Here is a 25,296-nt window from a genome sequence, read left to right as displayed (position 1 = left end):
TCGAAGGCAACCCCAACGATCCGAAATGCACCTGCGGACAACCATATAAACTAGGCCTCCAGCCGCAACCAACCAGCTCAGAGACAACCATACCGTCCGCAGTGCAGCACCACCACCTTCCAGTTAAACCTTGGTTAACTGGGAATGTCCACCGGGCCCCCCATACCACCGATGGGTCCCACACCATTGTTTTACCTTCCAAAATGAGAACCGCCTCCAAAGACCAACAACCGCCTGTGAACCAACATAACCCCAATTTTTTTTTTTTTTTTTTTACTTTTTCTGCCCCCCGGGAGGGACCTGATACCCCACAAACAGGGAGGGCGGGAGGGAAGCTCTGATCCTTCCTCACGTCCAGCTCCACTGATGCCCCCTCAACAGAACCCCCCCACCCTAAGGTGCCACAGACCCCACCTACACTCCACCTCTGCCAACCAGATAACCCCACACTCAAATCCCAACCCCCTGGAGCTAACTTTAACCCTTTCCGTTCCCCTTCACCACTCTGGGGCCTAGTCATGTATGCCCTGCGCTATTTTTCATTCTTTCTTATCCGCTACGGGCATTTCAGATGTGTGGCCATCGGATGTTTTCTTGCCTTATGAATTCTGCTGCGTACAGGGCCAGCACCTGACAGTGTTTGAGGAGTAGTGGAAGAGAGGTCTGACCTGGAGCTGTGTTTTTTGCTCTTCCTTCCTCTCCCCCATATTCATCTGTATAACCCCTCATCATCTCCAACCATCATCATCTCTGTAACTCATCCTCATGACTGTCAGATTCAGGTAGGTAGGTATCTGGGGTGGGGAAGGGTGAGATCCTTTTGGTCTTTGAAGTCCAACTCCAGTTCCCATCCTTTCTCTGATTGCCGAGTTAAGAATAAACCTAAATCTCCATTTTCTCTTACCTTAATCATTTGGTCTCTGGGTCCTTCTCTTCTTGGTTTACTTCTTGCATGGGTCTTTCTTCTGGGTGTCCATAACACTGGTTGCATGATATAGACGATTCCCATTGACTGTCCAGAGGGGTTCTCTAAGGATCCAGAAGAGAGTTGAGATTTGACCTTGGACCAATGAGAGTGAATTGAACCGGATGGTGAAGGGTAACTGGTGGCGCAGAAATGGTGTCAGCGAGGGACCTGGATGGGGACGACTCAGGTGAGTATACTTGGCTTCACCAAGTAAGAACAACTTTTCACCAGGCAGGATCAATACCATGTGGAGTCGGGCTTTATGTGTTGAATTTAATGGAAGAACTTTGAAAGCTAGAACCTGTGTGGATGGGCAGATGGTGCATTCAGCTTGTATCTGGGATCAGTTTGAAACCTTCTGAGAATAAAGTGTGCTCCTACCTTCCTCTTTGACATGGCAGCACATGGTGTCAGCCCTGCCTTCTTCATTTCTGATGCATGACAAAGGACACAGACCTCTCCTCATCTCCTCCCCCCATTTGCATCTGCATAACCCCTCCTCACCTCCCTCCTCCAATCATTTCTCCATAATCCCCCCTCATCTCCCTCCTCCAATCTTTTCTCCATAACCCCTCCTCATCTCCCTCCTCCAATCTTTTCTCCATAACCCCTCCTCATCTCCCTCCTCCAATCTTTTCTCCATAACCCCTCCTCATCTCCCTCCTCCAATCTTTTCTCCATAACCCCTCCTCATCTCCCTCCTCCAATCTTTTCTCCATAACCCCTCCTCATCTCCCTCCTCCAATCTTTTCTCCATAACCCCTCCTCATCTCCCTCCTCCAATCTTTTCTCCATAACCCCTCCTCAGCTCCCTCCTCCAATCTTTTCTCCATAACCCCTCCTCAGCTCCCTCCTCCAATCTTTTCTCCATAACCCCTCCTCAGCTCCCTCCTCCAATCTTTTCTTCATAACCCCTGCTCATCTCCCTCCTCCAATATTTTCTCCATAACCCCTCCTCAGTTCCCTCCTCCAATCTTTTCTCCATAACCCCTGCTCATCTCCTTCCTTCAATATTTTCTCCATAACCCCTCCTCAGCTCCCTCCTCCAATCTTTTCTACATAACCCCTCCTCAGCTCCCTCCTCCAATCATTTCTCCATAACCCCTCCTCATCTCCCTCCTCCAATCATTTCTCCATAACCCCTCCTCATCTCCCTCCTCCAATCATTTCTCCATAACCCCTCCTCATCTCTCTCCTCCAATCTTTTCTCCATAACCCCTCCTCATCTCCCTCCTCCAATCTTTTCTCCATAACCCCTGCTCATCTCCTCCCCCATTTTCATCTCCATAATCCCATTCCCATCTCTCCTGATCCTCATTTTTATAACCGATCCTCATCTCTCTCCGTCTTCATTTCTATAACCCCTCCTCATCTCCCTCCTCCAATCTTTTCTCCATAACCCCTCCTCATCTCCCTCCTCCAATCTTTTTTCCATAACCCCTCCTCGTCTCCCTCCTCCAATCTTTTCTCCATAACCCCTCCTCATCTCCCTCCTCCAATCATTTCTCCATAACCTCTCCTCATCTCCCTCCTCCAATCTTTTCTCCATAACCCCTCCTCATCTCCCTCCTCCAATCTTTTCTCCATAATCCCTTCTCATCTCCTCCCCCATTTTCATTTCCATAATCCCATTCCCATCTCACCTGATCCTCATTTCCATAACCTATCCTCACCTCTCTCTGTCCTCATCTCCATAATCCCTGCTCATCTCCCTTAAAGGCATTAAAGTTGTGGTAAACCCTTCCATATATCCGGTGAAGTGACTGGCTTCAGGTGATACATAGAGATGAAACAAATCCTCCTACATAAGTTGTACCTGTTTACCTGCATTCCTTTGTCTTTTACATCCTTGTGAAATTCAGAGATGAAAAGGATTTTCCACAGACCCACAAAGCAAGCCGGAGGCGGGAGTTCCAGTTGCACATTGTACATGAGCTCTGATAGCTGATTGGAGGGAAGGGACACCCCCCCCCCCTCCACACAGCACACAGAAACAGAGCTGTGGTTGTTAATCACAAACTGTGTGCTGGTGATAACTCCCCTGTCACCTTTGTAGCTCTTGGCTTCAGGAAAACATGTGAGAAGTGACTCATGCAGATCACAGATGAACTAGGCAGCATAGAGAAATGACACTTAGAGGTTGATTTACTAAAGGCAATTAGACTGTGCACTTTGCTTCCCTTTGCCAAGAATACCCAATCACGTGCAAGGAAAAGAAAAAATAAAACAGCATTTTTGCTTGCACATGATTGGATGATGGAAGTCAGCAGAGCTTCTGCTCATTTACTAAGCTCTGGAGCAACTGCACTTGCAGAGTGCACAGTCTAATTGCCTTTAGTAAATCAACCCCTATGTGGTTTGGAGAGAGATAAGTAAACACTATAGCAGGGGTGGGCAACTGTGGCCTTCCAGCTGTTGGTGAACTACAAGTCCCATCATGCCTCTGCCTTTGGGAGTCATGCTTGTAACTGTCAGTTTTGCAAGCCTCATGGGCCTTGTAGTTCTACAACAGCTGGAGGGCCACAGTTGCCCACCCCTGCACTATAGAAATGTGCTGTGTTCCGATCTCATGTCTGAGGTTTGCAACCACTTTAAAGATATGTAAAGCCTTTAACCTCCCTAGCGGTATTCCCGAGTGTAGCTCGGGGTAAAATGTCAGTGCCAAAAGCGGTAACCCCGAGCTACACTCGGGAATACACTGCGGCGCTGCATAGGGAGTCCCTGCAGAGCTTACCTTGTCCTGCACTCCCGCGATGTGTCCCCTACAGCGTCCCCGGCCATCTCCTCCGGCCGATGCCGGCATCTGGCTTCTGTGTTCCAGTCCCTGTGACGTCGGGACGTACGGGTGCCGCCGGCGGCGGGAAATTTTAAAATTTTAAAAAATGTCATTTTTTTCAAAACACATTTTTCATAGTAAAACATTGCTGTTTCAACCCATTTCACATACATTTTGTCCCGAGTGCTTTGTCCGGCGCCCTGCCTGCATTTTTACTGTTCTTTCTGCCTGGAAACTGAGAAACGTCCATGGCGTCCAAAAAGCGTCCCTTTAGGTCAAAATCGGGTTTAGACCGGCTAGAGAACAGCGATAGTAAATCAGAACCACTTGCAGAATTGAGTGATAATGATTTGTGGGGGAAATTCCTCATCAGACACTGAAAACGATTTTGCGACTTTGCTCAGCGATGTGCGAACTTGGCGCTATATATCAAATTTCAGTGTTTTCGGTTTGATTATATTATTGAATTAAATATTATATTATTATTTTTTATGATTATTTATTAAATTATAATTTATGATTTTGTGTTTTAAATTTTATCCTCCCCGGGATGTTTACTAGACTCTTGTTCGGACAGATTTCAGTGAGTTATTCCTAAAAATTACAGGCCTACAATAAAAAAAAATACATATTTCCACGCAAAATAATGGTACCGCTTTCAGCATCAAAAATCTGAAATAATCAGACCGCCAGGGAGGTGAATGTCCATCGTCCAGGAACAAGTGGATTATATGTAGAATGAATTTAGCAATAAATCCTTTTATTTTTACATTCTAACCCTTTTGCACTCAATATTTCAGCTTACGCTTATGTGCCAGCGGTTAGACGTTCTATGGGAGGAGAACAGGGGAAGTGTCGTTTTGTTTGCTTGGATGCAGTTTCTTAAAGAAGAAACCCTTGAGTACTTAAATATAAGATCACCTTATGAGATCCAGTTTACCGATAATGGAACATTGAAGCAGGTCGAAGAGGAAGCGAGCCTCTGCATTGCCGCTGCCACGCCTGAAGAGGAAACGGTTGACAGACGGGCTATACAAGATGTCTTATCAGTGTATGACCTCATCAGACACATATTGGACTTTGATGAGAGCCAACAGAAGAAATGTTTTGACAGCAAACCGTTCCTATGCAATATATGTTTCTCTGAGAAGCTAGGCAGCCATTGTACGTATTTTAAGGACTGCAGCCATGTGTACTGTGATAGCTGCCTGAGGGACTATTTTGAAATTCAAATCAGAGATGGACAGGTCCGTGCACTTAATTGTCCGGAGCCCAAGTGCACGTCAGTCGCTTCACCTGCCCAGGTAACCTCTTGTTCATTTCATTTTTTTCAGGCTTCATATTTACCTAACCATGCAGACACCAATTATTGGTGGCTTATAAGCTGGGACTGGTCACTAAAGCCCAATGAATAGAAAAATTCAAGATGTGGTGCTGAATAGAAGTAGCAGGACTGGTGCAATGATGCCCACCCATTTGTTTCTTGTGTTTGGCCATGTGGTCTATGGTCATATGACCAAGCACAATGGATTCATAGAGAAATGTCACTGTATTTGTAACTTCCTTAAAGTCTTTTTAGCTGTATATACATTCTTCCCACTGACCACCAATTGAAGGAGTATTCTTACCACTGAATGCCATTCTAAGGAGCAGGGGTGGACTGACAACTCATGGGTCCCCCGGGCAATAAGGGATCATGGAGCCCCTGTGTCCTCACCCACACCCAAAAAAGCCTATGAAAAAGCCAATGAAAGGTACCAGGGGCATCTCATGGGGCCCCCTACTGAACCTGGGCCCTCGGGCAGTGCCCGAGTGCTGTAATGGTCAGTCCGTCCCTGCTAAGGAGCATTCTTCTCAATAACCACCAAAGATTGGATGATGTATTGTCTATTTTCTTTTTGGAGGCACATTTATAGCTTTTTAAACTTCCTTGGGCAGCTCTATAATGGAGAATTCAGCACTTTCTGTAATCTACTCCTGGAGGGTGGTCTAGTAAGGAATTTAGGGCACAGTAAGCCTTAGTTCACATGAGTGTTGCTACATGGCTCCATTCTCACCACCCTGTGAATGCTCTAGGACAGCCTTTCTCAGCCAGGGTTCTGTGGAATCCCTAGGGTTCCTTCAGAAGTTTCTAGGGGTTCCTTGAGCAGTCAGCAATTTCAAACTTAATCACTGACATCCATGATCTTTTTAGCTGTACATACATTCTTCCCATTGGCCACCAATTGAAGGAGCATTCTTCCCACTGGATACCATTCTAAGGAGCATTCTTCTCAATAACCACCAAAGAAAGGATCATAGCCAAGCACAATGGATGCATAGAGAACTGTCACTGTATCATGTGTCCTGTAACTGCCTTGATTAGCTCTGCAATGGAGAATTCAGCACACTCTGTAAATTTCTGCTGGTGGGTAGTCTAGTAAGGGATTTAAGGCACAGTAAGCCTTAGTTCACATGAGTGCTGTTATGCAGGCTCCATTCTGACTAGGGGCAGACTTACCATTTGGAAACTCGGGCACTGCCCGAAGGCCCGGGGTCAGTAGGGGGCCCCATGAGATGCCCCTGGTACCTTTTTCATAGGCTTTTTTGAGTTTGGGCAAGGACACAGGGGCCCCATGATCCCCTATTGCCCGGGGGCCCCATGAGTTGTCAGTCCGCCCCTGATTCTGACCACACTGTGAATGCTCTAGGACAGCAAGATTGGATGATGGTACCGTTCTGTATTGTCTATTTTCTTTTTTGAGGCACATTTATAGCTTTTTAAACTTCCTTGGGCAGTTCTATAATGGAGAATTTAGCACTCTCTGTAATTTACTCCTGGAGGGTGGTCTAGTAAGGAATTTAGGGCACAGTAAGCCTTAGTTCACATGAGTATTGCTACACAGGTTCCATTCTCACCACCCTGTGAATGCTCTAGGACAGCCTTTCTCAGCCAGGGTTCTGTGGAATCTCTAGGGTTCCTTCAGAAGTTTCTAGGGGTTCCTTGAGCAGTCAGCAATTTCAAACTTAATCACTGACATCCATGATCTTTTTAGCTGTACATACATTCTTCCCATTGGCCACCAATTGAAGGAGTATTCTTCCCTCTGGATACCATTCTAAGGAGCATTCTTCTCAATAACCACCAAAGAAAGGATCATAGCCAAGCACAATGGATGCATAGAGAACTGTCACTGTATCACGTGTCCTGTAACTTCCTTGATTAGCTCTGCAATGGAGAATTCAGCACACTCTGTAAATTTCTGCTGGTGGGTAGTCTAGTAAGGGATTTAAGGCACAGTAAGCCTTAGTTCACAGGAGTGTTGCTATATGGCTCCATTCTGACCATGCTGTGAATGCTCTAGGACAGCCTTTCTCAACCAGGGTTCTGTAGAATCCCTAGGGTTCCTTCAGAAGTTGCTAGGGGCTCTTTGAGCAGTCAGCAATTTTAAACTTAATCACTGACATCCATGAACTTTTTAGCTGTATATACATTCTTACCATTGTCCACCATTTGAAGGAGTATTCTTCCCACTGGATACCATTCTAAGGAAAATTCTTCTCAATAACCACCAAAGAAAGGAGCATTTTTTTCGAAATGATCACCAGCGGTAAGGAAGCCCACCCTCCTTTCCCACACTGTAAGGGTTAAATGTTCGATAGTTACAGGAGTAGAAGTAAAAGTGTAATACTTACTCTATTCCACATTTTGGAAGGCCTCCTCCGCTCTGAGCTGTTCTTTAATGTCCTCACATGCAATGCAGGGTTATTGGCCCTGCACTACATCATTGTGACACTGCTGGATGAAGCATCTGGAGGCTGTGAGGGACCAGTAACACTGCTAAAACTAGGGGGTACTGCTGCAAAGGTAATTTTTTTGTTAGACATACAGCTGGCACAGGCTAGGGAAGGAATTAAGTGTTTGAGCTCCTTTCCTGGGCTTTTAGAAACCAGCCTACCCACCCTGTGATAAATACAAAAAGGGGGAAAGGCTGGGTGCGAGGTCCCCTGCTTGATCAGGATACTGTGAAGCTACGGAGGGGGACTGCAGCACCCAGCAGTCCACCTGAAGACACCAGATGCCCCAGAGAACGCCACGTTATGAACTTTTCTAGAAATGGACTAGGCTGGGGAAGGAGTTAAGTGCTTGAGCTCCATTTTTGAGCTTTAATTAAACGTTTGAGCTCCATTCTTGAGCTTTTTGAGCCAACTTTCCCACCCTGTGATAAATACAAAAAGGGGGAAAGGCTGGGTGAGAGGGCCCCTGCTTGATCAAGATGCTATGAAGCTACGGAGGGGGACTGCAGTACCCTGCAGTCCACCTGAAGCCACCAGATACCAGAGAATGCCACATTCTAAGCTGTTCTAAGCCTGGTCTGAAGTTACTTTAAAGGGACGCATGAAGGTTCCTGGCATATGAAAAGAACTTGGGTCAGTAAGGTACATTTGGGGTATGAAACAAGACCACTACTAAAGGTTAACACAGCAAGACAAGTTGGAGGAGGAATGCAGTTGCTATAAGTAACAAAACTAGTGCAAAGTGTACAACAGACAGTTGTTATTGTGGTACCTGTAGTGGGTGCAAAGTACTCTGGTAGCGAGGGATCAGGGATCCTTCAGTTCAGGACTGAACCTACGATATGGAGACCATAGGCCTACCTGCATGGTATGGGAAAGAGTAAAGAGTTAATGAAGAGCACACATGGGTCCATGCAGGTGCTTGGCGGGACCCCATTCTGTTACAGGGACTGAGGTGGCAGAGGAATGCTTTACTGGTAGAGAGGGTATGGGCTCCCCGATGCCCCTCCTAAATGTTACATTTAATGGCAAGGTGTGTAAGGACAAGGAACAATACATTAGAAGGACTCTGTACGTTTACTACTTACATGGCTCATCTCTAAGCTGGAGTGCCATAGCGAAGTTAATTTCACCTGAACGCTACCTCATGTGGCATTGATGAGTGCGATCACACATCCGAAAGTACCCCATGTGCACGGGTGAGTGACCCCACCCACAACCTGGCTCATCCAACCCACATGCCTAGATTTGGGCTTTATTATTCTGTGAATAATGTAAATGTAGAGTCCATAAACAGTTGATATTAATATCCATAAAAGTGTAAATTTGTGTACTTTACAGGTAAGGAAGCTGGTTGGAGAAGAATTGTTCAGCCGCTATGATCGTCTCCTGTTGAAGTCTACTTTGGAATTGATGACCGATGTGGTCTATTGCCCTCGTCTGAGCTGTCAGACTCCTGTAATGCAAGAACCAGGTGGCACAATGGGTATTTGCTCAAGCTGTCAGTATGCTTTTTGTACCCTTTGTATGATGACCTATCATGGAGTCTCCAAATGTAATGAACCAGAATGTAAGTCTATGCTGGTTTAGTAACAATTATTCAAATTTCTTTTTATTATTCTCTATTCTGACAGTGCCATGTTAGCATAGGTCTTACCCTAGTGAATAGCTAGATGAAATGACCCTTCTACCATACAAAATAGCCATCTATTTACACAGACACCCTCTCCTGTGTCACATATCTGGTCTTGAGGCCGAACTGACGAGAGGGCTCTTTTTCCTGCTCAGTGCTCCACACCCCTGAGGAAGGGAACAAGAGATGCTTAGCCCAAAGAAGAAGAGATTGCCACTTTTCTGAAGACAGGTAGTGCTCTAGCCGTGAAACTTCTACGGATGGGAACCAGGCGATGAGGGTAGCTGGTCCTTCAGGTGAATACTGGATCATGCAGCCAGATACAGGAGAAGGCATCTCACAGCAGGCAGGCAAGACAGGAGACAAAGTCAGGGACAGGAGCAGACTGACAACTCATGGGGCCCCCGGGCAATAGGGGATCATGGGCCCCTGTGTCCTTGCCCAAACTCAAAAAAAGCCTATGAAATGAGTACCAAGGGCATTTCATGGGGCCCCCTACTGACCCCGGGCCCTTGGGCAGTGCCCGAGTTTCCCAGATGGTCAGTCTGCCCTTGGTCAGGGATGAATGCCAGGGTCAGAAGATCAAAGTCTGCAGCAGAGAGATCAGGAGCATAGTCAGGGGCTAGCCGAGGTCATACACGGGAAGCAGGCAGAGGCAGATCTGTGAAACGAGATGAGGTCAGAACCAGGAGTAGTCCAGAAGCCATGTGGGTCAGTAACAGGTAATCAGGAGCATAAGCACAGGGGTAACATGGGCAACAGAGAGCTGAAGACCAGTCAGCAAAGCCTGTTAGCAACTTTCATCCTTATAAAGGCCAGAGGGTGCCAAGATCTACCAAACGTGGCATGCATCGGTGTGCGCAATCCTGCGCCGTGAAAGAATATCCATGCGCTGTGAATCACTATTCATGCACTGCAAATGACCATGCTGGGTATTGACAAGAATGCCAGGCCTTTGAGCCAGTCTTCCCTGGCTTATCCCCTGGCATCCTGACTCTTATAGCTACACCCAAATGTCTCATCTTCTTTCCAATATGTTTTGTTCTTCTCTTGAGTTGGTGGTGCTGGATTCTAGGGCTTAAGATGTGGCTGTGGCCCTTCATTGTGTCTCTACCTCATTTACTTTTAGGATCTCTGCTCTTACTTTCCCATCCTTATGGCTGAGGTTTCTATGCCACAATTCTCTACATGTGCTCAGACCTTAAGATTTCTGGCCTATCTCCATATTGAAGTGCAAATAATAAGCCTATCAGGTGTGTTTCTGTTGGGCTTTCTACGTCAAATCCTGGAGACATAAAATGAAATGGGAGGATCTTTCTTCATGTGATCAGAATCCGCTCTTAAGTCGTTGTCACCAGAACCGTACCAGTGACAACTACAATGTTTTTGATTTCCCATCACCTTCTGATGGTCACCATAACAGGTAAAAAGGGAGAATCTCCCTGAGGGTATACAGATGGCAATAGAAACTTGACAGAGATCTTAACTCTTCTCCACTGTATCCAAAACCAAAGCACCTTGACTTTAGATATACATTCAGTGCCCATTTTTTGGTAGTTTACCTGCCGTCTGGCAACCCTCTCTCCACTCTTGCTCATCACCCACTGTTTTCTAGTTCTCCTGCAGTCTTTGCTGTTCCATCACTCAGTGTATCATTTCCTTTATGATGCTCTCTCTGATCTTACAGTAAGTAGTTTGTAAGTAGGTGTAGTCTGTTATCTCCATTTCAGGTGGCGCTCGACTGCAATGACAATGCAGATGGAGGAGGAAGTTGAGAGAAACTGAGTTTCTCTATGATTTTCTCGGGCACAGGGGCCAGGAATCCAGTTGGACGCTCATGCCCCATATGACCCCAGTGACCATCTTGCATCAGGCAGAGTCTATTTATGACTCTGACCCCAGGGTTTGGCACACTTTATGACAGTGGCTGGTGTAGGGACAGGTTTCTGGTCTGCCAGGGATAGAGCTGAGCATTGCAGAAAGGTTCTGCAGGAGTAGGGAGTACTTCTACCTCATCAGGAAGGTTCCCCTTTGGGCTGAACCAGCCCGGCCACTTTCCGCCCCTCGTGGCAGACACCATCAGCATCCTTGGGTCTCCAGGCCGCTGTCTCTCCATAAAAAGTTGTAAGTGTCACTGGATGACGATTCTTCCCTTCAGGTCTGTTTGAACTCTTTTTATAATATATCATTTCTAGAAAACAGAACTCTGGGTGTTCATTGCTTGCCACACTAGACTGCAGCTACCCAACAAGTTGCACCTCCGTTCTGATCCACGTTCTTCTCTGTGTGTTATCCAGCCCTCAAGCCCATTGCCCACATAGCACAGTGGAACTTGTGGAGGGTAGACATGTGCATGCCAGAAATTTGTTTAGTTTCAGATGCATTCGTATTTAATTTTGTCATATTCATATTGTTGAACTAAGTCCTTTTCAGAACTTATTTTGCATCATCAAAATTTGTTTCGTATATTCATTGGTCTGGGTGGATTGGAAAACTTTTGCAGTTTTCTCGAAAGATTGCTATATATTAGTTTTCAATATTTCAAGTGGATTCATTATTCATATATTGAAACTATTTAATACGGGCAAAATAAATAATGCAATATTCAACGGCCCCTGAATTTTTCAAGCCTAAGAATTGCATTAGACCGCAGAACCGAACTGACCAACTGTGACAATTTACAAGTTTAATTTAACCACTTCATTTCCAGGCCCTGCTCTCCACTCTTAAACTCAAGTGGCCAGACCATTTTTGCAATTTTTACATAGTTTTTTTTTTTTTTTCCCTTACAGCTTTCAGAGTTTGTAAAAGATCCCGATCCATACATTTTCTGACAGCACATAACCAGTAGAATAAATAAAGGTGCTAATAATTTTTAGAGCCCCATGATACATGTGCAAATGTTTGTCAAAACAATATTTTTGCTAAATATACACTAAAATCATTATTAGCAGATACAAACACAGCAATTTTTTACAAAATTCCTGCTAAATTCCTACTAAATACAGAATCTTAACCTGTACTGAGTTAATTAAAAAAAAACAAATATTTGAAAATTTTAAATTGCGCCTTTTTGCGCAGTGGTTAAAACTGATCGTACGCGGAAATGTAAATCAAATTTCTTGAAAAATCTGTAGCTTTTCATTTAACAGCTTTCACAGTTTATAAATGACCCACCAAACCATATATTTTCTGAAAGCAAATGATCTGTAGAATAAAAAGAAGCTGTTCTAATTTTAAAGGACTCGTCAGAACCTGTAGTGAGTTAATAAATAACAAATACTTGTACATTTTAAATTGCGCCTTTTTTTGCAAAATGGTGAAAACTGAACGTTTGTAAAACTGTAAGTAACCAAATTTCTCTATAATATGGAGGTTTTATTTTTTCACTTACAGCTTTCAGAGTTTGTAAAAGACCCTCCGAACCATATATTTTCTGAAAGCATAGGCATAGGACCAGTAGAATACAAAGAATTTACTACTGATTTTTAAGGTCCTAAAGTCTTTATTTGTATACATACACAGCATAACTTACAAAATTTCTACTAAGGTCTCGTTCACATGGGGTGTACTAAAGCGTACACCCATGGAAGGCCATATGGAGGGCCGTGTTTACCCACATGGGGATTCACAGGTGTTCTGTGCATCCCTGTGCAGGCAGTCCTATTCATGCCAGTTGGAACACAGGGACTGCAAGGACAGATTTGACATGTGCGGGTGTAGGTGCATGGTCCCAAACTCAGACAGTGTGACTTCAGAGACATGCACCCGGTCACGTACCTGATGGGAGACTGAAATGACGAGGTCGGCCTCACTTGTGTCACTAGTCCTGACCCCGCTGGAGTTGGAACAGAGAGAGTCTAGGACCCAGGGGAAAAAGAGTGCCAGTAGTTGTTGTTTGCAGCTCTTGCAGATGAATACCTTGGAAGGCTGATGATCCTCTGATTTTGGCACAGTAGTAGTAGGCAGAGCAGGTCTTGTAGATTGCCAGGCGTGTACCAGAGCAAGGCAGGTAGTGAGGACAAGAGACAGGAGCAGTGTCATGGAATAAGCGAGGGTCATCAACAGTCGGGCAGCACGGTACAGAATCAGAAGGAAAGCCAAGGTCAGGAGCAGAGCCCAAGTCAGGAACCAGTATCAATCAGGAGAGCAATCAGAGTCAGGTCAGGAACAAGCCGGGTCAGCAACAAAGGAATCATACAGGAACAAGCAGGACACAGGGGAGCTGAACACCAGTCAGCACTGAACATGAGCAGAGGCACTCCTTAAATAGACCTTCTGGCGCCAATCTTTGCCGTTCGTGTGTGTGATCATGCATTTCTGCGTGCATGCGCACTTCCGATCGCGATTCTTCTTGGCGGAAATCCCTTACACACCCACGCAGACATGCAATTGGGAGCAGTGGCTCTGTCCATGCAGCCGCTGTGTCTCAATTGACATGAATGGGATTGTCTGCACAGGAATGCATGGGGCACCTGTGCATTCCCGTGCAGCCTCTGTGTCCCAATTGATATCAATGGGACTGCCTGCATGTGTGTGAACGGAATACCTCCCTGTAGTATGCCCTGTGTGAACAAGGCCTTAGGAAGCAAAAATGCACGGTTGATCTACATTTCTGCCGCCCGCCAACCACCCCCATTAAGTTGCAATAGGCAGGGGGTGTTTACATTCACAACCACAGCAAAGTTGACTCGAATTGTAGTGATGCAACCTTCTGAACGCTACACATTCAAGTCAATAGGAAACACACCCTGCAACTGTTTGTTGGAAAAAATGTCAGTAGCCACTGGAGAGCAAGCAGAATGTGGATCGGGCTTTAGAGGCAATGAAGATTTAGGTACACATCTAAAACTACCCTTACTAGGTTTTTTAATTATAAACTTTTATTTATTTATATTAATTTTTTTACAAGTAGATTTTAATTTTTTTTATATATATTTTTTCTATTTTTTTTTTTGGGGGGGGGGGGGCTTTGGAGACATCGGGAGTTTAAACAGAACCCTAATGTCTCTTTTTTGAAGACTGAAGGCAGTCCCTTTCTGTGCAGCCTGAGCTGCACCATAGATGAATGAGTTGAAGTCTGTAGAAGCATGGCACAAAATGACAAAAACACTGTTTACTATGCTTCATTCACAAATTGAAATATGGTAAACACAGTTTACTATGCGTCAGTGATGAATGAATAGAGTGATCACTACCAATTCCTTTGGTAATTCAATCATGAAAAGGGACTCTTCATCCTGACAGCCAAGCAGCTGCAGGAAGGGGTGGAAGGAATACTGGCCAGCACCACTACATGGGGGGGGAGCACAGTGAATTGGTGGGGGGGTCATTGAAGGGGGTGGGGGGTCCCAGCTGCAGGTTCCCTAGGCTGTGCAATTGCTGGCGGGAGAGGCAGAGGAGGGAAGCCTTCCAGTTAACCAACAGCAAGTCTTCCTCCATTGTCTGGATGTGGTTTGGACTGGCACGGCCCTTTCCTGGATCTGCACACTAGATCTGTGTGTGCTTCTTGGGCTATTTTTATTTATTTATTTATAAAATGTTTCTTGTACAAAAAATACATCCAATACATAATAAAAAGACAGGAATACACATCACATGCACATGCCCATTACCTAAGTTCCCTTTGCATCATCTTTTCCTCCCCCACCCTTCTTCCCCCCCACTCCCTCCCTCATCTACCCCCGTCCATACCCTCTTACTTCCATTTTCCTTCCTCATGATTCTCTATCTATTTCTGTACCCCTCCATCTTACATCCTTTCTTCCTCCCGGGATCTCAATTCGACTTCTTATGATATATTCCACCTAGGCAACAATTAATTCCAGATATTTTTTTGATGTTTTAAAATTTAACCAGCTACTCCATGTTTTCCCAAATTTATCCAATGTAGCCACCTCAATATGATGTAACTCCAACCTCTAAATATTTTCCACTCTGTTTATCCGGTCTATTACTCTTGGTGGTTCTAAGACTTGCCAGAATTTGGGGACCAAGCCCTTGGCCGCACTGACTAAATGATACAATGCCCTATTCCTGTGCAAGTTTATTAAAGGCTCAAATTTATAAAACAGAAACATCCAAGGATCTCTCTGAACCATAATCCCACATATTTCCTGAATGAGCTGTATTATTTCCTTCCAATATTCTTGTATACATGGGCAGTGCCACCATATGTGTCCCATAGTTCCCTTTTCCCCACCATCTTTCCAACACGGTGAAACATCTACTTGTTGTTTATGACCCTTGCTCGTTCTTGGGCTATTTAAGATCAAACAATGGTTTTCCAGATTTTCAAGTCTGCCACCCGGTCTTCTGTTCAGACCTTCTCTAACTTCTACCAGGTTAATGTTTTGGTCTTATCTGATGCCAGCTTCATGCTTAAGGTCCTTCAGGAGGCTCTTTAGGTCACAGGTGGTCCCCAGTTGTCTGTAGTTTTCTTGGTCCTGTAAGATCTTGTTTGCTGTGTAGCCCCCACCCCATAGTTGGACTGCTTTTGGATGTCCTTGAAGGTGAAAGATTTCCTGTGTCAATGGATGAGAAAGAACATGGCATGCCATAAAACCTTTTTCTCTGAATTGATTGATTGATTGACACAGGAGCCAGTCCTCTGTGTTTATCATTATGTTCTTGGTGAATTGAAAGAGACGCACACCAGAGGATAAAAGAGTCCAAATTCATTTATTCTAAAAACAGCCAAAGCTTATAAAACTGAGGCATACTGGTAGTAGGATGGGTTGTTGGTAGTAGGATGGGTTGTGGGTAGTAGGATGGGTTGTGGGTAGTAGGATGGGTTGTCGGTAGTTGGATGGGTTGTGGGTAGTAGGATGGGTTGTTGGTAGTAGGATGGGTTGTGGGTAGTAGGATGGGTTGTTGGTAGTAGGATGGGTTGTCGGTAGTAGGATCGGTTGTCGGTAGTAGGATGGATTGTGGGTAGTAGGATGGGTTGCGGGTAGTAGGATGGGTTGTTGGTAGTAGAATGGGTTGTCGGTGGTAGGATGAGTTGTGGGTAGTAGGATGGGTTGTTGGTAGTAGGATGGGTTGTGGGTAGTAGGATGGGTTGTGGGTAGTAGGATGGGTTGTCGGTAGTAGGATGGGTTGTCGGTAGTAGGATGGGTTGTGGGTAGTAGGATGGATTGTGGGTAGTAGGATGGATTGTGGGTAGTAGGATGGGTTGTGGGTAGTAGGATGGGTTGTTGATAGTAGGATGGGTTGTTGGTAGTAGGATGGGTTGTCGGTAGTAGGATGGGTTGTCGGTAGTAGGATGGATTGTGGGTAGTAGGATGGGTTGTTGGTAGTAGGATGGGTTGTCGGTAGTAGGATCGGTTGTCGGTAGTAGGATGGATTGTGGGTAGTAGGATGGGTTGTGGGTAGTAGGATGTGTTGTTGGTATTGATGATTGATTGATTGATTGACACAGGAGCCAGTCCTCTGTGTTTATCATTATGTTCTTGGTGATAATTGAAAGAGACGCAGACCAAAGGATAAAAGAGTCCAAATTCATTTATTCTAAAAACAGCCAAAGCTTATAAAACTGAGGCATACTGGTAGTAGGATGGGTTGTGGGTAGTAGGATGGGTTGTCGGTAGTAAGATGGGTTGTGGGCAGTAGGATGGGTTGTCGGTAGTAGGATGGGTTGTTGGTAGTAAGATGGGTTGTCGGTAGTAGGATGGGTTGTCGGTATCAGATTGATTGTGGGTAGTAGGATGGGTTGTGGGTAGTAGGATGGGTTGTGGGTAGTAGGATGGGTTGTCGGTAGTAAGATGGGTTGTGGGTAGTAGGATGGGTTGTGGGTAGTAGGATGGATTGTGGTAGTAGGATGGGTTGTCGGAAGTAGGATGGGTTGTTGGTAATAGTATGGGTTGTTGGTAGTAGGATGGGTTGCCTGTAGTAGGATGGGTTGTGGGTAGTAGGATAGGTTGTCGGTAGTAGGATGGGTTGTCTGTAGTAGGATGGGTTGTCGGTAGTAGGATGGGTTGTCGGTAGTAGGATGGGTTGTGGGTAGTAGGATGGGTTGTGGGTAGTAGGATGGGTTGTGGGTAGTAGGATGGGTTGTCGATAGTAGGATGGGTTGTCGATAGTAGGATGGGTTGCCGATAGTAGAATCGGTTGTTGGTAGTAGGATGGGTTGTTGGTAGTAAGATGGGTTGTCGGTAGTAGAATCGGTTGTTGGTAGTAGGATGGGTTGTGGGTAGTAGGATGGGTTGTCGGTAGTAAGATGGGTTGTGGGCAGTAGGATGGGTTGTGGGTAGTAGGATGGGGTGTGGTAGTAGGATGGGTTGTCGGAAGTAGGATGGGTTGTCTGTAGTAGGATGGGTTGTCGGTAGTAGGAAGGGTTGTCGGTAGTAGGATGGGTTGTCGGTAGTAGGATGGGTTGTGGGTAGTAGGATGGGTTGTGGGTAGTAGGATGAGTTGTCGATAGTAGGATGGGTTGCCGATAGTAGGATGGGTTGCCGATAGTAGAATCGGTTGTTGGTAGTAGGATGGGTTGTTGGTAGTAGGATGAGTTGTTGGTAGTAGGAAGGATTGTTGGTAGTAGGATGGGTTGTCCGTAGTAGGATGGGCTGTTGATAGTAGGATGGGTTGTGGGTAGTAGGATGGGTTGTCGGTAGTAGGATGGGTTGTGGGTAATAGGATGAGTTGTTGGTAGTAGGATGGGTTGTCGGTAGTAGGATGGGTTGTCGATAGTAGGATGGGTTGTCAGTAGTAGGATGGGTTGTCGATAGTAGGATGGGTTGTCGGTAGTAGGATGAGTTGTTGGTAGTAGGATAAGTTGTTGGTAGTAGGATGGGTTGTCGGTAGTGGGATGGGTTGTCGGTAGTAGGATGGGTTGTGGGTAGTAGGATGGGTTGTGGGTAGTAGGATGGGTTGTGGGTAGTAGGATGGGTTGTCGATAGTAGGATGGGTTGCCGATAGTAGAATCGGTTGTTGGTAGTAGGATGGGTTGTTGGTAGTAGGATGGGTTGTCGATAGTAGGATGGGTTGTCGGTAGTAGGATGGGTTGTCGATAGTAGGATGGGTTGTTGGTAGTAGGATGAGTTGTTGGTAGTAGGAAGGGTTTTTGGTAGTAAGATGGGTTGTCGGTAGTAGGATGGGTTGTGGGTAGTAGGATGGGTTGTCGGTAGTAGGATGGGTTGTGGGTAGTAGGATGAGTTGTTGGTAGTAGGAAGGGTTTTTGGTAGTAGGATGGGTTGTCGGTAGTAGGATGGGTTGTCGGTAGTAGGATGGGTTGTCGGTAGTAGGATGGGTTGTCTGTAGTAGGATGGGTTGTCGATAGTAGAATGGGTTGTCGATAGTAGAATGGGTTGTCGGTAGTAGGATGGGTTGTCGGTAGTAGGATGGGTTGTCGGTAGTAGGATGGGTTGCCGATAGTAGGATGGGTTGTCTGTAGTAGGATGGGTTGCCGATAGTAAGATGGGTTGTCTGTAGTAGGATGGGTTGCCGATAGTAGGATGGGTTGTCTGTGGTAGGTTGGGTTGCCGATAGTAGGTTGGGTTGTCGGTATAGGATGGGTTGTCTGTAGTAGGATGGGTTGCCGATAGTAGGATGGGTTGTGGGTAGTAGGATGGGTTGTCGGTATAGGATGGGTTGTCGTGCCAGTATTCTATTTTCCCTTCCCTTTCCCAAATCCATTCTATTATCTTCATACATTCACTTGAGTTTCTATACAGTACATACAGCCTGTGAATATAACTCATTTCATTAACCTCCTTTTTTAGCAGAATTCCCGGAACCTACACAGGAACAATCTCCTGATCCAGGTAACTGCTTAGAATCATGTGATACAAAAGAATAGACAGGTGTGGTTTGTTTCATTCTGAATCGAAATTCGGACACAATTTTCATAATTCGGAGATTCGGATGTATCCAAATTACAATAGGAACAAATTAAATGAATCCGAAAAAAACAAAACTAAATTTCATCTAAAATGTAATTGCATTTAAAAACTAAATCGAATTTGAAAACAAATTCAAAATCGTAAACATATAGCTGACTATTGCTGATTTCCATCAAAAACTGCGTGTATTAGTGTTAGAATTTAGCCGCCTTTTGAAATTCAAATTTCAAAAAGAATAGGATAAAACAGAATAAAATAGAATATACAAGCATAGAATAGAAAAAAAAGGAATAGAATAGCAAAGAAGAGAATAGGAAATAAAGGAATAGAATAGCATAAAATAGAATAGAATAGCATAAAATAGAAAAGAAAATAGAATAGAATATAGCTGTCTTCTAAAACTCAAATTTCAAATAGAATAGCGTAGAATAAAACAGAATATAAAAGAGTAAAACAGAACAGAATAGAATAAAATAAAGGAATAGAATATAGCTGTCTTTCAAAATTTGAATTTTGCAAAGAATAGGATAAAACAGAATATAAAAGAATAAATTAGAAAATAGAAGAATAGAATAGAAAATAAAGGAATAGAATAGCAAAGAAGAGAATAGAAAATAAAGGGATAGAAAAGAATAGAATATCATAAAATAGAATAGAATATAGCTGTCTTCCGAAACTCAAATTTTAAAAAGAATAGCATAGAATAAAACAGATCAGAAAATAATAAAGTAAAACAGACCAGAATAGAATATAATACAATAGAATAAAGCATTAAATAAAGGAATAGAATATAGCTGTCTTTTAAAATTTGAATTTTGAAAAGAATAGAATAAAACAGAATAGAAAATAATAGATTAAAAAAACAGAATACAATAGAATAAAATAGAAAATAAAGGAATAGAATAGCAAAGAAGAGAATAGGAAATAAAGGAATAGAGAAGAATAGAATAGCATAAAATAGAATAGAAAAGAATAGCATAAAATAGAAAAGAAAATAATAGAATAGAATATAGCTGTCTTCCGATACTCAAATTTCAAATAAAATAGCATAGAATAAAACAGAAAATAAGTAAAACGGAACAGAACAGAATAGAATACAATAGAATAAGACAGAAAATAAAGGAATACAATAGAATATAGCTTTCTTTCGATATTTGAATTTTGAAAAGAATAGAATAAAACAGAATAGAAAATAATAAGAAAAAACCCAGTGGTGATTAAATACCACCAAAAGAAATCTCTATTTTGTGTTAAATTTTTTTAATAAATTTCATATGGGTGCAGTGTTGCATGACCGCTAAATTGTCATTCAAAGTGAGAAAGCTGAAAATTGGCCTGGGGAGGAAGGGGGTGACAGAGCCCGATACTGAAGTGGTTAAAGTAGAACTCCAGTTAAATGTTTTATCCTCCAGTGCAGCGCGGGCACGTCTTGCCACGGGGCTCGGGGAAAAAGATATACTTACCTCATCCTCCGATCCTCCGGAAAACTGCTCTCCCCCACATCCAGCGGTGGACTGTTCCTGCCATCCTCGTATCTGGCACGGGTCTATGAACGTGATGATGTCATGGAACAGCCCATTCACAAGACCGCTAGCGAGGGGCAGGAGTGCGGGGACCGGTCTTGGGCTCGGAGGATTAGGTCAGTATATCTCAGCTTTACGAACCCCTAAATCGAACATTTAACCCATGCAGTGCGGGCACAGACCTACAGCATTGCAAAATCAAATTTTTTTCTGTCCAGATTCCTTCTTTAACCATTTGCCGCCCGCCCTATGGCCGAATGTCATCAGCGTTCTGGGTGGACGCCATATGGCATCCTCCCACACATGCGCAGATTGCACTCCTGCAGAGCCGCACAGCGGCGTGATCTGTCACCGGCCGTGTACCTCGGACACGGCCGATGACAGATCTGAGTATCGGCCCCCATTGGCGGTACCATGTGACCTGCTGTGACCAATTACAGCAGGTCACATGACAGTTGTATACAATGGATGGCTTCATTCATGCCATCCATTGTATACTAGTGTCTAGCTGTGAATGGTCACAGCAGGTCACATGCACATGTCATGTGATTAGCTGTGGCCAAATCAAAGCTAAGCACAGAAAAAAAAAAAAACCCTGAATGAATCGATGTCATTCAGGTAAATGCTTGCTTATAGCAAAGTAATTCTTTGCTATAAGCAAATTGTGTAAAAAAAAAAAAAAAAAATACTGATCACTTCCCCAAAGTAGTACAATGTTACTATGGTAACATTGTACTACTTTGGTCATAGTGAAATATGAAAAAAAATCTTTAAAAAAAAAAAAAATTAATAAACAATGATAAAAAAAAAAATAAAAAAAATTTTTTTGCATACTGTCACCAGTCAGTGTCCCTGATCACCGCCATGCCAGTTATATGATGACGCTGTACTGCACTGGTGACAAGATGTAAAAAAAAAATAGTGAAACAAATTTTTAAAATTTTTTAATTTTCCAAAAAATTATGACAAAAAAAATACAACTTCAAAAAACTTGCCATGCCTCTTATGAAGTACGTCAGACTGTCTACTCTGCAAAAAGGGGTCATTTGGGGGGATATCTGTACTGTTCTGACATTTGGGGGATATCTGTACTGTCCTGACATTTGGGGGATATCTGTACTGTCCTGACATTTGGGGGATATCTGTACTGTCCTGACATTTGGGGGATACCTGTACTGTCCTGACATTTGGGGGATATCTGTACTGTCCTGACATTTGGGGGATATCTGTACTATTCTGACATTTGGGGAATATCTGTACTGTCCTGACATTTGGGGGATATCTGTACTGTCCTGACATTTGGGGGATATCTGTACTATTCTGACATTTGGGGGATATCTGTACTGTCCTGACATTTGGGGGATATCTGTACTGTCCTGACATTTGGGGGATATCTGTACCGTCCTGACATTTGGGGGATATCTGTACCGTCCTGACATTTGGGGGATATCTGTACCGTCCTGACATTTGGGGGATATCTGTACCGTCCTGACATTTGGGGGATATCTGTACTGTCCTGACATTTGGGGGATATCTGTACCGTCCTGACATTTGGGGGATATCTGTACTGTTCTGACATTTGGGGGATATCTGTACTGTCCTGACATTTGGGGGATATCTGTACCGTCCTGACATTTGGGGGATATCTGTACCGTCCTGACATTTGGGGGATATCTGTACCGTCCTGACATTTGGGGGATATCTGTACCGTCCTGACATTTGGGGGATATCTGTACTGTTCTGACATTTGGGGGGATATCTGTACTGTCCTGACATCTGGGGATATCTGTACTATTCTGACATTCTTAGACCCCAAGAAATTAGATTGGCTGTCAGTACTTCAGGATTGATCAATATTCAGATCTATCCCATAGTTTGTGAACTCTATAACTTTCCTACAGACTAAATAATACATCCTAATTTGGGTTATTCTCACCAAAGACATGTAGCAGAATACATCTCGGCCTAAATTTATGAAGAACAATTATTTATTTGTAAACTTTTATAACAGAAACAAAGAAAAACGTGTGGTTTTTTTTTCAAAATTTTCGGTCTTTTTTTTGTTAATTTAGCAAAAAATAAAAACCCCGGCGGTGATTAAATACAACCAAAAGAAAGCTCTAGTTGTGTGAAGAAAATGATAAAATTTTAGTTTGGGTACAATGTTGTATGACCGCGCAATTGTCATTCAAAGTGTGAGAGCGCTGAAACCTGAAAACTGGCCTGGGCAGGAAGGGGGTAAAATTGCCCGGTATTGAAGGGGTTAAGCATTTTCCTAACTTTGTTTCTTTTTTCTTTAATTTGTTTTAGAAAGTCCCGATCCATCTCAGAACGAAGACAATGATGGCGCCCAACTTCCAAACCTGAGCCGTGGGAAGGGAGCCCGCCGGAAGAAACAGCAAGAATGGGAGAGTAAAAAGTGGCTAAGAGAGAACGCCAAGAAATGTCCTCAATGTAGATCCAAGATTCAGGCAAGCAGATTGAAGGAAACCAGGGAACAGGGACTGAATATTCCTGAGGTCTCCAAGATGTGGCCCGGGGGGAGGGTTGTATTTTGGTTTTGTGCTGAGCTCGGCAAGACTAAAATCGGGCACCCCCCCCGTATCTAAATTTTTCCCACCCCTTCCTGTTTAAGACCAACCCCTTCATCTGTAAACTCCACACCTTCCTCTTTAGGCTCCACCTCTTCATATTAGAGCTCTGCCCACTGACACCAATGATGGGGCACTATTCCTCCCACTGACACCAATGATGGGGCACTATTCCTCCCACTGATACCAATGATGGGGCACTATTCCTCCCACTGACACCAATGATGGGACACTATTCCTCCCACTGACACCAATGATGGGGCACTATTCCCCCTACTGATACCAATGATGGGGCACTATTCCTCCTACTGACACCAATGATGGGGCACTATTCCTCCCACTGATACCAATGATGGGGCACTATTCCTCCCACTGACACCAATGATGGGGCACTATTCCTCCCACTGACACCAATGATGGGGCACTATTCCTCCCACTGATGCCAATGATGGGGCACAATTCCTCCCACTGACACCAATGATGGGGCACTATTCTTCCCACTAACACCAATGATGGGGCACTATTCCTCCCACTGACACCAATGATGGGGCACTATTCCTCCCACTGACACCAATGATGGGGCACTATTCCTCCCACTGACACCAATGATGGGGCACTATTCCTCCCACTGACACCAATGATGGGGCACTATTCCTCCCACTGACACCAATGATGGGGCACTATTCCTCCTACTGATACCAATGATGGAGCACTATTCCTCCCACTGACACCAATGATGGGGCACTATTCCTCCCACTGACACCAATGATGGGGCACTATTCCTCCTACTGATACCAATGATGGAGCACTATTCCTCCCACTGATACCAATGATGGGGCACTATTCCTACCGATGACACCAATGATGGGGCACTATTTATCCCACTGATACCAACGATGAGGCATTATTCCTACTGATGACACCAAAGAATGGCATACTATTCCAGCCAATGACACCAACACTGGGGCGCTATTCCTTCTCCTAATACCAAAGATAGGGCACTATTCCACCCACTGAACGAATAGCTCAGCAATTTTTAATTTTTATTATACTGTACAGGTGGTATGTAAGTAGTTTCACGTGTTATTTCAAAAGGACAAAGTGTAATGTGCTTTTTTTTATTTAGTTTTTTTTTTTTTTTTCAGAAAATGTCTGGGTGCAACAAAATGATCTGTACTCGGTGCGGAGAGTACTTTTGCTGGATGTGTGGGAAAGCATTGCTTAAATATGATCCATACGCCCATTATAAAGACTCTTCATCGGACTGCTCTCAGTATGTATATGTCCTCGGCTTGGGGTTGTATGGAAATAATCGATATTGATGGGATAGATCTAAACCTTGTTATCTGCGCACCAGACTTGGAGGAACTGGACTCTGGGAATGAAAAAAGAGGACTGGTCACCGGCATTGCCCGTGGTCTCCCCGTAGCTGATCTTCCCCTTTACTTACCATGCTTCGTTCTGCACTGTGTGGAGGCGGCCATCTTGGTAGAGGACGGGCTTTGCTTCCCCATGTCAGAGCCTCCAGCAAGGAGAACAGTGAGCAGCCCAGTAGTGACCTCACCAAATCTCACCCCAAATGAGACACTAGAAATCAGAGTCTACTTCAGTGATTTCCATTTCCAGGTATGCCATATACATATTTGCATTGGTCCAAGCTGGGCCAATATAACAATGTATAACATACCAATGCATGCAATTATTATTTACCCCTCCCCCCCAGAGGATTTCCCCCCCTTCCTGACCAGGGCGGATATAGTGAATGCAGGGTCCGGGGAGAACAGATATAGTGAATGCGGGGTCCAGGGAGAACAGATATAGTGAATGCAGGGTCCGGGGAGAGCAGATATAGTGAATGCGGGGTCCAGGGAGAACAGATATAGTGAATGCAGGGTCCGGGGAGAGCGGATATAGTGAATGCGGGGTCCAGGGAGAGCGGATATAGTGAATGCAGGGTCCGGGGAGAGCGGATATAGTGAATGCAGGGTCTGGGGAGAGCGGATATAGTGAATGCAGGATCTGGGGAGAGCGGATATAGTGAATGCAGGGTCCATGGAGAGCGGATATAGTGAATGCAGGGTCCGGGGAGAGCGGATATAGTGAATGCAGGGTACGGGGAGAGCGGATATAGTGAATGCAGGGTCCAGGGAGACCAGATATAGTGAATGCAGGGTCCAGGGAGAGCGGATA

The 25,296-nt window shown here is 44.4% G+C and overlaps 1 protein-coding gene across 2 annotated transcripts in view; it reads left to right on the top strand.

The window, feature by feature from the left end:
• LOC149462253 (E3 ubiquitin-protein ligase RNF14-like) overlaps positions 1 to 25,296 on the top strand; it is a 44,182-nt gene that overhangs the window by 15,898 nt on the left and 2,988 nt on the right. For both annotated transcript variants that reach the window (XM_089677190.1, XM_089677189.1), the window contains 5 exons: positions 4,544 to 5,047; positions 8,862 to 9,090; positions 18,873 to 18,914; positions 22,826 to 22,986; positions 24,252 to 24,379. In XM_089677190.1, the coding sequence (XP_089533316.1) occupies positions 4,544 to 5,047; positions 8,862 to 9,090; positions 18,873 to 18,914; positions 22,826 to 22,986; positions 24,252 to 24,379 (1,064 nt within the window). The remainder of the gene's footprint in view (positions 1 to 4,543; positions 5,048 to 8,861; positions 9,091 to 18,872; positions 18,915 to 22,825; positions 22,987 to 24,251; positions 24,380 to 25,296) is intronic.

The sequence above is a fragment of the Staurois parvus genome, unplaced genomic scaffold (genome assembly GCF_062004578.1).
Source record: "Staurois parvus isolate SC_StPar_1 unplaced genomic scaffold, SC_StPar_1.0 ptg000179l, whole genome shotgun sequence".
NCBI classification, from domain to species: Eukaryota; Metazoa; Chordata; class Amphibia; order Anura; family Ranidae; genus Staurois; species Staurois parvus.
The sequence above is the reverse complement of the archived record's forward strand: the minus strand, read 5'-3'. Positions and strand labels throughout refer to the sequence as shown.